The 14,833-nt window shown below is 41.4% G+C and overlaps 1 protein-coding gene across 4 annotated transcripts in view; it reads left to right on the top strand.

Annotated features, from left to right (window-relative positions):
* LOC122560173 (microtubule-associated protein RP/EB family member 1-like) overlaps positions 1 to 14,833 on the top strand; it is a 79,546-nt gene that overhangs the window by 46,857 nt on the left and 17,856 nt on the right. For all 4 annotated transcript variants that reach the window (XM_043710547.2, XM_087994839.1, XM_087994837.1 and 1 more), the window contains exon 5: positions 10,529 to 10,647. In XM_043710547.2, the coding sequence (XP_043566482.1) occupies positions 10,529 to 10,647 (119 nt within the window). The remainder of the gene's footprint in view (positions 1 to 10,528; positions 10,648 to 14,833) is intronic.

The raw sequence follows: 14,833 nt of genomic DNA, 5'->3' as shown, positions 1-14,833 counted from the left end.
AAACAACACTACTATTTGTACATACTAAATTATTCAGATTAAGTTAATTTGTCCACAAAGTCTCTTGCCTTCTGTGTTAAAGAGGTATACAGATCCATCTAAGATGATCCGAAGCACTGCGGGATACCTCAGAGTACTGGATCCCTAGCTCCCTCAGTCTTTTCTTGATGCCGTCATAGGATTGTCTTTTCCGGATCACCACCACTGAGAAGTCCTGGAAGAACGTGATCTGAGAGCCCTTGTAAACTAGGGCCTTCGGATCCTTCCCATGGGTTCTGGAAGCTTTCATGATTCTCTCCTTATCTCTGTAGTGATGAAACCACACCAAGACAGGACAAGGACGTTGGTCCAAATTTGACCTCCGTGCAGTGACCCGGTGAGCCCCCTCAATATTCAACCTCCTCATTCCAGCCTCCAAGTTAAGGAATTTTGTCAACCAGTCCTGAATAAATTCTACTGGTCGCTCACCTTTCTTGCCCTCTGGCAGCCTGATGATCCGAATATTTTTTCTCCTGCCTCTGTTCTCGAGGTCATCAACCTAGTCAAGCAAATTACATACCTGTGTCTCGAGGGCCTGGATCCTATCCATGGAGGAATCAGCATCAGCTTTCACCACTGTGACCCTGCTTTCTACCTCATCAGTCCTTTTCTCCAGGTCTCCCAGCTCTTCTCATTGCGTTCATGCTTCTGAAGCATGATCGAGATCGAGGTCAGCTTCTCCTCTATCTGCTTGCCCAACATCTCGTGAGACCAGGACCTGGTAGGACATAGAGGATCTCGCAGGCTGGGCCGCAGGCTTGGCCTGCCTTCTTCGGCATCCCTAGATGGTGAAACTGAGGTAAGTTGCTCTCTGACAGTTTCCTGGGACTCCACAACCTTTTCAGAGTCCAAGGATATCACACTGATCTGGGTAGGACTCTTTAAAACTTCGTTCTGCTTTCGCTGTGGTGTGGAGCTTTGCAGCGTGATCTTGGATTCCCCCTTGTTCATATTGTTGAAGATAACGTTATGAATAAGCAAATCCAATTGATCATATTCATTGCTGTTTCATTTATTTGATTTGGATATTTGGTCAATGTATTCCAAGTATCTTTTTTGAGTTTTTAATTAGATACACCTAAACTTTCAACTACCATCTTCCTGACAGTGCATTGGTGGAATTTTGAACATGAATGATGAAGTCAGTAGAATTGTTAGAAAAGAAGTTTCATTTGAATTGAAGTTAATGATCAATTTGTTAGTCTATCTTTGGAAGCTTTCCTGCAGGTAAATAGTGATGATAATCGATATGAATAACCCACAAGCATCAGATGAATGAGCTTCTTTGCATGTGTTTCAACCACATGGTCATTTTGTCCACCCTTGCAGTAAAGTTGAGCGTCTTGTCAGACTTTATTAACTGATGGCAATCAATGCAGTGTAGTATACTTAAGGTTTTTTTTATAAAGGGGTTAGGTGGCATTAGATTGGCTCTAAGGCTGCTGTGAAATGCCAGTTCTATTTGAAAGCAATGGACCTGCTGTGGGATCATTTGGAAATCTCGACGGAACAACTCTGCTCCTTTTGCTATTATGGTATAGCTTCAAACTATTATCGCTAATGATTTTGTTTATAAAATAGAGATACAAATTAGTTTTTACTAGGAATAATAATTTCTTCCTACTCTTCTGACTTATAAAATGCTTTCTTTATTTAAGATAAGTTTTCTGATATTTGAAGAGGAACATCTTAGCAGTAACACTTCAGTGAGCTTTGCCATTTTTTATGGGAACAGGTTTTTCACCCTTTTTAAATTCCATTGGGCTTGGTTATGCCAGCTTAAGGGGCAGGCGATTTCCCCAAAAAAGAATGCATTAGCAGCGCATGTATCCTATACAGCCTGTTTTTTTTTCGATTCATTTTGTGGGATGTGGATGTCATAGGTTGGCCAGCATTTTTTTTTATTATTGCCCATCCCTAGTTGACCATGAGAAGGTGGTGATGAGCTGCCTTCTTGAACCGCTGCAGTCCACCTGCTGTGGGTTGACCCACAATGCCATTATGGAAGAAATTCCAGGATTTTGACCCAGCAACAGTGAAGGAACGGTGATATATTTCCAAGTCAGGATGGTGAGTGGCTTAGACGAGAACTTGAAAGTTGTGGTGTTCCCATATATCTGCTGCCCTTATCTTTTGAGATGGAAGTGGTCATAGAGTCGTAGAGATATACAGCACAGAAAGAACTCGTCCATGTTGACCAGATATCCCAACCCAATCTAGTCCCACCTGCCAGCACCTGGCCCATATCCCTCCGAACCCTTCCTATTCATATACTCATCCAAATGCTTTTTAAATGTTGCAATTGTACCAGCCTCCGGCACTTCCTCTGGCAGCTCATTCCATGCACGTACCACCCTCCTGAGTGAAACAGCCCCATAGGTCTCTTTTATATGTCCCCCCTCTCACCCTAAACCTATACCCTTTAGTTCTGGACTCCCCCACCCCAGGGAAAAGACTTTGTCTATTTATCCTAAGCATGCCCCTTGTGATTTTATAAACCTCCTATAACGTCACCCCTCAGCCTCCGATGTTCCAAAAACAGCCCTAGCCTATTCAACCTCTCCCTATACCTCAAATCCTCCAACCCTGGCAACATCCTTGTAAATCTTTTCTGAACCCTTTCAAGTTTCACAACAACTTTCCGATAGGAAGGAGACCAGAATTGCACACAATATTACAGTGGCCTAACCAATGTCCTGTACAGCCGCAACATGACCTCCCAACTCCTGTACTCAATACTCTGACCAATAAAAGAAAGCATATCTAACGGCTCCTTCATTATCCTATCTACCTGTGACACCACTTTAAAGGAGCAATGGTCGTCTGTTTGGGAGGTGCTGTCAGAGGATCTTTGGTGAATTACTGCAATGCATCTTGTAGATAGTAATCACTTCTGGTGTAGGGAGTGGATGTGGTGCCAATCAAGTACGGGCGGCACGGTGGCACAGTGGTTAGCACTGCTGCCTCACAGCACCAGAGACCCGGGTTCAATACCCGCCTCAGGTGACTGCCTGTGTGGAGTTTGCATGTTCTCCCCGTGTCTGCGTGGGTTTCCTCCGGGTGCTCCGGTTTCCTCCCACAGTCCAAAGATGTGCAGGTCAGGTGAATTGGCCATGCTAAATTGCCCGTAGTGTTAGGTAAGGGGTAAATGTAGGGGTGGGTTGCGCTTCGGCGGGGCGGTGTGAACTTGCTGGGTTGAAGGGCCTGTTTCCACACTGTAAGTAATCTAATCTAATCTAAGTAGACTGCTTTGACCTGGATGGTGTCAAGCTTCTTGGTATTGTTGGGGCGGCACTCATTCAGGCAAGTGAGGGATATTCCATCACACTCCTGACTTGTGCCTTGTAGATTGTGGACAGGTTTTGGAGAATCAGGAGGTGAGTTACTCGCTGCAGAATTCCTAGCCTGTGACCTGCTCTTGTAGCCACTGCATTTATTTGGTTGAGTTTCTGATAAGTGATAACTCCAGGTTGTTGATAGTGAGGGATTCAGTGATGGTAATACCATTGAATGTCAATGGGCGGTGGTTAGATTGTCTCTCGTTAGTGATGGTCACAGCCTGGCATTTGTGGAGCAAATGTTACTTGCCACTTGTCAGCCCAAGCCTGGATATTGTCCAGATCTTGTTGCATTTGGTTGCAGACTGCTTCAGTGTCTGCGGAGTCGCAAGTGTTACTCAATTTTGTGCAATCATCAGCGAATATCCCCAATTCTGACCTTTTGGAGGGCAGGTCATTGATGAAGCAGCTGAAGATAGTTGGGCCTAGACACTTTCTTGAGGAACCCCTGCAAAGATGTCCTAGAGCTGAGAAGACTGACCTTCAACAACCATGACCATCTTCCTATGTGTCAGGTATGACTAACCACTGGAGAGTTACTTTGCTCTTGTTCTTGTGATGCGTTTAAAGTATTTACAAAACTGATTACATGCTGAACAGACTTTATATAGCTTAGGTGATCATTTTATGCTATACCCAAGTTAATTTAAATTTATCTCCTTCTAGTGATCTGATTTATTCTTCACCATATTTATATACTTGATGTTTGCCAATGATTCTTCAAGATTATCCATCAAATTGTTATACATCTTCCATTAGATACTTGGATTTATTTTACAATCAAATAAGAATAGCACCAGAAGACTGGAGGACAGCAAATGTTGTTCCCTTGTTCAGGAAGCGGGGTAGAGACAACCCTGGTGATTATAGTAGACCAGTGAGTCTTACTTCACTTGTGGGTAAAGTGTTAAAAGTTATGAGAGAGGGGAATTATAATCATCTCGATAGGAATAAGTTGATTAGGGATAGTCAACACTGTTTGTGAAGGGTAGGTCATGTCTCACAAACCTTTAGAGTTCTTTGAGAAGATAACCAAATAGGTGGATGAGGATAGAGCAGTTAATGTGGTGTATATGGATTTCAGTAAGGCGTTTGATAAGGTTCTCCATGGTAGGCTACTGCACAAAATATGGAGGCATGAGGTTGAGAGTGATGTCGTGGTTTGGATCAGAAATTGGATAGCTGAAAGAAGACGGAGGGTGGTGGTTGATGGGAAATATTCATCCTGGAGTTGAGGCTGCAAGGATCTGTTTTGGGTCCACTGCTATTTTTATAAACGACGTGGATGAGGGCGTAGAAGGATGGGTTAGTAAATTTGTGACAAGACTAAGGTCAGTACAGTTGTGGATCATGCCGAAGGATGTTTTAGGTTACAGAAGGACATAGATAAGCAGCAGAGCTGGGCTGAGAGGTGGCAAATGGAGTTTAATGCAGAAAAAATGTGAGGTGATTCATTTTGGAAGGAGTAACAGGAATGCAGAGTACTGGGCTAACGATAAGATTCTTCGTAGTGTAGATGAGCAGAGAGATTTTGGTGTCCATGTACATTGATCCCTCAAAGTTGCCACCCAGGTTGATAGGGCTCTTACAGGCATACGGTGTGTTAGCTTTTATTAGAAGAAGGATTGAGTTTTGGAGCCATGAGATCATGCTGCAGCTGTACAAAACTCTAGTGCGACCGTACTTGGAGTGTTGCGTGCAGATCTGGTCATTGTATTATAAGAAGGATGTGGAAGCTTTGGAAATGGTTCAGAGGAGATTTACCAGTATGTTGCCTGGTATGGTGGGAAGGTCTTATGAGGAAAGGCTGAAGGACTTGAGGCTGTTTTTGTTAGAGAGAAGAAGTTTGGGAGGTGACTTAATTGAGACATAAGGTAATCAGAAGGTTAGATCGGGTGGACAGTGAGAGCCTTTTTCCGAGGATGGTGATGGCTAGCACAAGGGGGCATAGCTTCTAATTGAGAGGTAATAGATACAGGACAAGTGTCAGAGGTAGTTGTTTTACTCAGTTGTAGGGGCATGGAACGCACTGTCTGCAACAGTTGTAGACTCGCCAACTTTCATGGGCATTTAAATGGTCATTGTATAGGCATATAGACGAAAATGGAACAGTGTAGGTTTGGTGGGTTTCAGATTGGTTTCACAGGTCAGTGCAGTATAGAGGGCCGAAGGGCCTGTACTGCACTGTAATATTCTATGTTCAAACACATTTCTGGAATGATCATATTTTCCTTTAGATTATTAAACTTACCTCCTTGAAGTTAGACAAGGCTCACAGAAAGAATTGATAGTTTCAAGAGGTTTTCCACACATGCAACCATTTCTGTGGACTGACTTGTGTAGTACCTTGCACAATCTCAGGATATCCTAAGATGCTTCATGGCTAAATAAACACTTTTGAAATGTTGGTTGCCATTATGACCTAGGAAATATAGCAGCTTATTGGTATACAGTTTCGTGAAAATGAACTAGGTATTCTCTTTTAATGATGATGGTAGAGTATAAAGGTTGAGGACATCAGGTTCAAAATTCGTATACTCTTCAAAATACTACTGCAGCATTTACTCAAGGGAGACAAGTTAGGACTCAGTACTGCATGGGAAAGTGAGATTCACATAGTGCTTTTTGCAGTCATTGTCTGTCTTTACAATCCATGAAGTGCAATCGACAGCAGTTACCATTGTAATCTAGGGAGAAAGTATGAGTAATTTCTACCCAGAGTTCTTTGTTATTTGTTTCTCAAAGAATAGTAAGGTAATGACTGGATACTGAGGAGAAAGTGAGGTCTGCAGATGCTGGAGATCAGAGCTGGAAATGTGTTGCTGGAAAAGCGCAGGAGGTCAGGCAGCATCCAGGCAACAGGAGAATCGACGTTTCGGACATAAGCCCTTCTTCAGGATTCCTGAAGAAGGGCTTATGCCCACAATGACTGGATACTCTTTGATATTGATTCAGCGAGAAATATTTTTCAGAGCACTGGGGATAACTCCCCTGCTGTTCTTCAAAATAGTGTAATGGGATTTTTACACTCACCCAAGCAGATAGATGGGACTTCAGTTTAACATTCATCTAAAAGTTGATATCAGCAACAGTACAGCACTCCTGCATTACTTACTGGAGTGATGGTCTTGATATTTGTAGTTAAGCCTAGAGTGATTCGGGTAAGAAATATGTGGAGCCTCCGTTAATACTTGGTACAGTAAATGTAATGCCTAGACTTAATTCTATTTATCTAGTCTTGCAAGATCACACTCACTTATGCACTTGACTGCTGTGAAGTAAAATAAATTGACTGTTACATTACATTAGTGATTGTGTTGAGCTGTTGAGTTGCAAGTCATTGACTTGATGTGACAGCAAAACATTTAAGTTTTAACAATTCATCAATATACTTTAATATTTTTGTTATTGCTCAATGAATGTAATTTTTAAAAATAATTACTTACCAAACACTTGGTATCTGTCCCTTTACTCACCCTAAGTCCTGTTCACCTGGAATCTTTATTCTCCATTAGTCTCTAATGGCCCCAATCTGAAAACATCTCACTTTCAAAAAAATTATCTTATTCATTTTTCTCCATGGACTAGAATCCTTTTATCTCTGTAGTTTCCAGCCTTGTCTGTTTTGCTGCAGTTTTGAGTGTTGATATTTTTATTGTTCTACATTGACCATGTCTTTGGTTGCTTATACTTTATCCTATCTGCTTCCCTGTTTCTCCTCCTCAAGGCACTCCTTAAACTGAACTCTTTGACAAAGCTTTAGTGACCTATCAGAATCCCTAATTGTAGAACACTGTAGGTTTTATGGGTAACACTTCTGAAGTGCCTAAGGATGTTTTTAACTTTATTAAAATCTCAAGTTACAAATGAAAGTTGTAATTAATGTGCAGGAAATATGTATCACTTTCATATTTGTGTACTGAGCCTTTTTATCTTGATTTCTACAAAACATTCATGTTTCAAATATTAGTACATTTACAACTTGTGTGAAACTTGTAGTTCACTTCAAATTGCAAGTTGCTGTGATCTTTTAAAATGTACAGAGTACAAGTTGAGTATAACTTGTTGAAAGTTGTTCTAGCTATAATTGTGTCTCCTACTGAAAATGATGTGTTTTGCCACTAGGTGTCACATTCTGCAAGTTAATAGATTTTGTCTCTGGTTTTATAGATTTGACTTTGTGGCTGTACTCATTCTTTATTGAAGACGAGGAAACCAATTTTGATGGGAAGCATCTAAGGCTGTTTAAAGTGTATTTTGAATCCTTAGTAAAAACATCTACAATTTCTTATTTTAAATGGGGTCTGTACCTCATTGCATTGTGTTGGAGGGGACATAAGTTACATAATAAGGGAGAAGGCATATACAGGAATAATTTCAAAAATAAATTACTGTTTACGTTAGAATCTGGATTATCCGAATAAGATGGGCAGGATGTACCTTGTTTGGATAATTGATCGTTCAGATAATCGATCTGATCATAAACAAGCAGTAATTTAAGTGTCGGTTATCCGAACATTTCTCAATTATCCAGCAATGCACACCATAATGCCATTTAACTGATTACTGCTTATTTACAGTAGATCAGTTATTTACGTGCCAGTTATTGAACATTTCTCGGTTATGCAGCAATGCATGCATTTATTAACTGCTAACTGAATGCTAAGTTGCCTAATGCCATTTTTACAGGATCTTGAGATCTTGTATGGATAATCTGAAATTTGGATCATTGATGTTTGGATAATCAAGGTTGTGCTGTACCTATATATTTTTCAGTTGCATGAGGATTTTGACTTCTGATATTTTTTTAAAACAAGGAGTTCTTGCAATGAACTGTCCTTTTAAAAATCCTGTTTGTAACGTTTTGTTAACATTCCTGTAATGTTGTGGAAGATTCAGCTTTTCCATCTTGTGCAGTTTATTGTTTTATTTGCAGTTTCATATGTACCAGCGGATCAATACCATTCAAATCTTTCTCACTTTTAAAAATGAGTAACTCTTGAATGTAGTCAAACTCCACAAGTGAATCTTATTGCAAATTATTTTTTTGGAAATGTTTCAGTGCATGGTGGAAGAGTCCTGTTCGTTATGTTTAATATCAGTTTTGGCTGACATACTTAAGTAACTGGAATCCATTCCCTTGTGCCAATGAATTGAGGAGAAGCTTAACATTTTGAACAGAATAGTGGCATATTTTGAACATGATGTAGATTTGTGGGCAGCCTTGCTATTCATATTGGATAATTATCTGCTCTGTAAATTACAGATGAAATTTTAAATACTACAGCACCAGAGAGGAAGACTATGAAATCAATATTCTCTGTAACAAATTTAACAAGACCAAATATTGGTACAATTTTTTTAGTACTTGCAGAAGAAAAAAAAATTGCTTTATGCTGTATATACACTGGTTTTGAAAGTAAGCATGGAATTCAGCACATGTCTTGGATTTGGTAAATCTTTCCTGGCGATTACTTAGCACACCAGATGGCAGTTTATTCACATTATTTTTCGAGAAAGAAAAGAGGCAGTTCAGGCCTAAATCAAAATACCATGCAGTAATTATCCAGGCTCTGCACTATGACATAATTATAGTGGAACCTCCATTAACCATTGAATAGAGATAAAAGACTAGCCATGAAAAAGCTAGTTGCTGCAAATTTTGAAAGCGTTATGGAATTTGTCATTTGTTAACATAAATAAATGCCAATGTGCAGTGTTGAATGCTCTTGCAGACACCCCCAGCCCCTTAATTTTGCAGCCCAAAGAACACTACCTTCACACTCCTTTGCACCTGCTTTCAATGCAAATGTCAACGAGGGGGCTTTTGATGAAATTTCATGCTCTGGGAAACCATATGCAACACACAAGGAGTTCTGACTCCTTGAAAATGGATAATTGATGTTCCACCATATATCCTGAAACAGCTTTCTGTTATGAAAGCATTGGTTATCCTTGTAAATGAACCTAAAACTTGATCTCTAAACTTGTACCACCTTAACATAGTTTGAAGAAAAACTGAAAATTTAGAATACCTGGGTAGGTATAACGAAAGTGTTGAGCCTGAATTGCAATTGTATTTTGTTGCTAGCTGAACTCCACTCCAGTCACCGGTTGCATTTTGTTTTGGTTTATTAGTTGGATGTAAGGTTACCTTCTCTGCACTGTTTCTCCACTTATTATCACAATGTAAATGTGAATTTGCCTTTTATGTTCACCATCTCTCACCAAAATTACTTTGCCTGTAGAAAGTTGGGTTTCTTCCTCGTTTCTGTTGATTGTGAGAAATGGGTTGTCCAGGTTCAAGGTTTTTAAATGATAGCCACTGAAATGTACTAAATCTTGCAGCTCAGCTAAAATTACTCCTAAGTAAGGCTAATGAAGCACTTTGTTGATTAGTATCTAAAAGGCTTAACTCTGCTCATTAGTTATGTTGGTGGAAAGGAAGTTGTACTTCAGCTTCATAGCTGAGATCCATCTGAGGCATATACTTCGCCTCAAAACTCCCTTGTACTGTAACTACCTAATGTGCTTAATATCCATATCCTTGAGTATCAATTTGTGGGTGGCACGGTGGCACAGTGGTTAGCACTGCTGCCTCACAGCGCCAGAGACCCGGGTTCAATTCCCGCCTCAGGCAACTGACTGTGTGGAGTTTGCACGTTCTCCCCGTGTCTGTGTGGGTTTCCTCTGGGTGCTCCGGTTTCCTCCCACAGTCCAAAGATGTGCAGGTCAGGTGAATTGGCCATGCTAAATTGCCCGTAGTGTTAGGTAAGGGGTAAATGTATGGGTGGGTTGCGCTTCGGCGGGGCGGTGTGGACTTGTTGGGCCGAAGGGCCTGTTTCCACACTGTTTCCAGCATTCCATACCCTTACTACTCTCTGAGTAAAGAAACTGTAAGTAATCTAATCTAATCTAATCTAATACAAGGGCAAGTGTTCTAAGCTGTCAAATTTTTAAGGAAAAAGAATATGATAGTGGTACTTCATTTATTAACCTGGTCAAAACCATACATCGTGTTTGGTAGCTGTGGGCTTAAAACTCTCAACTACTGAGATGCAAGATATACCGTTTATTGTCAATATTAGTTTAATAACAATGTCAATTTTTGATTGTAACTATTTTAAACTATATGATTATAAATATTACAGTTACTCAAAAAGTACATCCAACACCAAAAGTTACAACTCCAAAACCTGTGTCTGGTGCACCTAAAAGAGCTGCAATGGTGGGAAATGGAGATGCACAGGTTGCAGAACTAGCTCAACAGGTAACTAAAATCTCTGCCTTTTATAACTCTTAAGTGACTGGTATGGTTTAGTTAATTGGTATGATTTAATTTGATTTAAATTGCCTCTCAACAGTGAAATACTACAGATGCTGGAAATCTGAAATACAAACAAAAAGTGCTAGAGCAAGTCAGTAGGTGTGGCAATATCTTTTGAGAAAAAGAGTGAACATTTTGAGTCCAATATAGCTCCTCTTCTGAACCGCAGTTCAAATCCTGCTGACTTTCTGCAGTATTTTGTTTTTGTTTTCAAATGTCATGAGTGGATATCTCATTTTTCTTGAACCTGAGCTCAAGGATTCAGGATTTGAAGCACGGGACACAACTGTAAGAAAACTGATTTCTCACTAACTTTACAATATTGAAAGCTTTACCAAGTTGACATCAGCAGACATTACATATTCACCCAATTCAATTTTATGCTACTTTAAAGAATGTGAAAGATATCGAACCTGTCTTGAGTTCTATCTAGATTCTATATCTGCTTTGTACATGGATGGTTCGCTTGCATTTAGATGTTGAATAATCCTGTTGGGGTAATTACTTTTTTAAAAAAAAGCCTCCTTACTTAGCTGCTACAAAAGTGATATATTACATTTCATGTTTTTGCATACAAACTGAAACTTTGTACTACATGCTTAATTTTATCATTCTCTTGTAGGTAGCAATTTCTATAGAATTGTCTGTCGCATTTGGTTTTTATTATATTTTACACATACTTGTACATTCAGCACCATTTACAACTTTTCTCTGCTACTGAGCAGCAGTGGTGAAGGAGGGAGTGAATGTGCTCCTGGTTTAGTGAGCTGCTTTGTCCTGGATGGTGTCAAGTTTCTTGTGTGTTGTAGGAGCTGCACTCATGCAGGCAAGTGGGGAATATTCCATTATACTCCTCCTGACTTGTGCTTTGTAATTGGTGGGCAGGCTTTGGGGAGTCGAAAGGTCAGTTACTGCCTGCATTATAGAACATTACAGCACAATACAGGCCCCTCGGCTCTCGATGTTGCGCCGACCTGTCATACCAATCTGAAGCCCATCTAACCTACACTATTCCATGTGCGCCCATATGCTTGTCCAATGACGACTTAAATGTACTTAAAGTTGGCACATCTACTACCATTGCGGGCAAAGCATTCCATACCCTTACTACTCTCTGAGTAAAGAAACTAGCTCTGACATCTGTCTGATATTGATCACCCCCCATTTAAAGCTATCCCCCCTCGTGCTCGCTGTCACCATACTTGGAAAAAGGCTTTCCCTGTCCACCCTATCTAACCCTCTGATTATCTGATGTGTCTCTATTAAGTTACCTCTCAACCTTCTTCTCTCTAATGAAAACAGCCTCAAGTCCCTCAGCTTTTCCTCATATGACCTTCACTCCATACCAGGGAGCATCCTAGTAAATCTCCTCTGCACCCTTTCCAAAGCTTCCACATCCTTCTCATAATGCGGTGACTAGAACTGTACACAATACTCCAAGTGCGGCCACACCAGAGTTTTGTACAGCTGTAGCATTAGCTCATGGTTCCGGAACTCGATCCTTCTATTAATAAAAGCTAAAACACTGTATACCATCTTAACAACCCTGTCAACCTGGGTGGCAACTTTCAAGGATCTCTCTGCTCATCGACACTATCAAGAATCTTACCATTAGCCCAGTACTTTGCATTCCGGTTACTTCGACCAAAGTGAATCACCTCACACTTGTCTGCATTAAACTCCATTTGCCACCTCTCAGCCCAACTCTGCAGCTTATCTATGTCTCTGTAACCCATAACATCCTTTGTCACTATCCACAACTCCACCGACCTTAGTATCGTCTGCAAATTTACTAACCCACCCTTCTATGCCCTCATCCAGGTCGTTTATAAAAATGACGAACAGCAGTGGACCCAACACTGACCCTTGTGGTACACCACTGGTAACTGGACTCCAGGATGAACATTTCCCATCAACCACCACCCTCTGTCTTCTTTCAGCAAGCCAATTACTGAGCCAAACTGCTGTATCTCCCACACTCCCATTCCTCCGCATTTTGTACAATAGCCTACTGTGGGGAACTTTATCGAACGCCTTGCTGAAATCCATATACACCACATCAACTGGTTTACTCTCATCTACCTGTTTGGTCACCTTCTCAAAGAACTCAATAAGGTTTGTGAGGCACGACCTACTCTTCACAAAACCGTGCTGACTATCCCTAATCAAATTATTCTTTTCTAGATGATTATAAATCCTATCTCTTCTAACCTTTTACAACACTTTACCAACAACTGAAGTAAGGCTCATTGGTCTATAATTACCAGGGTTGTCTCTATTCCCCTTCTTGAACAGGGGAACCACATTTGCGATCCTCCAGTCTTCTGGCACTATTCCTGTAGCCAATGACGATTTAAAGATCAATGCCAAAGGCTTGGCAATCTCCTCCCTGGCTTCCCAGAGGATCCTAGGATAAATCTCATCCGGCCCAGGGGACTTATCTATTTTCACACTCTGCAGGATTTCTAATACCTCTTCCTTGTGAACCTCAATCCCTCCTCGTCTAGTAGCCTGTATCTCAGTATTCTCCTCGACAACATTGTCGTTTTCTAGAGTGAATACTGTCAAAAAATATTCATTTAGTTCTTCCTCTATCTCCTCTGACTCCACACACAACTTCCCACTACTATCCTTGATTGGCCCTAATCTTACTCTCGTCATTCTTTTATTCCTTAAGTACCTATAGAAAGCCTTAGGGTTTACCCTGATCCTATCCACCAACAACTTTTCATGCCTCCTCCTGGCTCTTCTGAACTCTCTCTTTAGGTCTTTCCTGGCTACCTTGTAACCCTCAAGCGCCCTAACTGAGCCTTCACATCTCATCCTAACATAAGCCGCCTTCTTCCTCTTGACCAGAGATTCCACTTCCTTCGTAAACCACGGCTCCCGTGCTCTACAGCTTCCTCCCTGCCTGACAGGTACCTACTTATCTAGGACACACAAGAGCTTTTCCTTGAATAAGCTCTACATTTCTAATGTGCCCATCCCCCGCAGTTTCCTTCCCCATCCTATGCTTCCTAAATCTTGCCTAATTGCATTGTAATTGCCTTTCCCCAGCTGTAACTCTTGTCCAGTGGTATACACCTATCCCTTTCTATCACTAAAGTAAACATTGTGAATTGTGATCGCTATCACCAAAGTGCTAACCTACTTCAAAGTCTAACACCTGGCCAGGCTCATTACCCAGTACCTTGTTGGCCTGTCAACATACTTTCAAGAAGTCCTCCTGCACACAATGGACAATAACTGACCCATCCATGGTACTTGTGCTATAGTGTTCCCAGTCAATAGTTGGAAAGTTGAAGTCCCCCATGACAACTACCCTGTCTGTCTCTCTGTCTCCTATCGAGAATCATCTTTGCTATCCTTTCCTCTACATCTCTGGAACTATTCTGGGCCTTTAGAAAACACCCAACAGGGTGACCTCTCCTTTCCTGTTTCTAAACTCAGCCCATACTACCTCAGCTGCACATTTTCCAATGACGACTTAAATGTACTTAAAGTTGGCACATCTACTACCATTGCAGGCAAAGCATTCCATACCCTTACTACTCTCTGAGTAAAGAAACTAGCTCTGACATCTGTCCGATATCGATCACCCCCCCCCCCCCATTTAAAGCTATCCCTATTCCTTGCCTCACTAGCATGTGGCACAGGCAACAGACCAGAGACAACAACTCTCTTCGTCCGAGCTCTAAGCTTCCATCCTCACTCCCTGAATTTCTGCCTTAAATCCACATCTTTCTTCCTACCTATGTCGTTGGTGCCTATGTGGACCACAACTTGGGGCTGCTCCCCCGCCCCTTTTAAAGATCACAAAAACATGATCTGAGACATCACAAACCCTGGCACCTGGGAGGCAGCACACCAACCGTGAGTCTCTCTCATCCCCACAGAACCTCCTATCTGTACCCCTAACTATGGAGTCCCCAATGACTACTACTCTGCTCCTCTTCCCCCTTCCCTTCTAAGCAGCAGGGACAAACTCTGTGCCAGAGCCCTGTGCCCCACTGCTTTCCCCTGGTAAGTCGTCCCCCCCTAACAGTACCCAAAATGGTATACTTATTGTTGAGGGGAATGGCACAGGGGAGCCCTGCACTGCCTGCCGGTTCCCTTTCTGTCCCTTGAC

The sequence above is a fragment of the Chiloscyllium plagiosum genome, unplaced genomic scaffold (assembly GCF_037043375.1).
Source record: "Chiloscyllium plagiosum isolate Xiang-an unplaced genomic scaffold, Cpla_swu_hap1 HiC_scaffold_15, whole genome shotgun sequence".
Classification (NCBI taxonomy): Eukaryota; Metazoa; Chordata; class Chondrichthyes; order Orectolobiformes; family Hemiscylliidae; genus Chiloscyllium; species Chiloscyllium plagiosum.
This window is presented reverse-complemented; position numbering and strand designations above follow the sequence as displayed.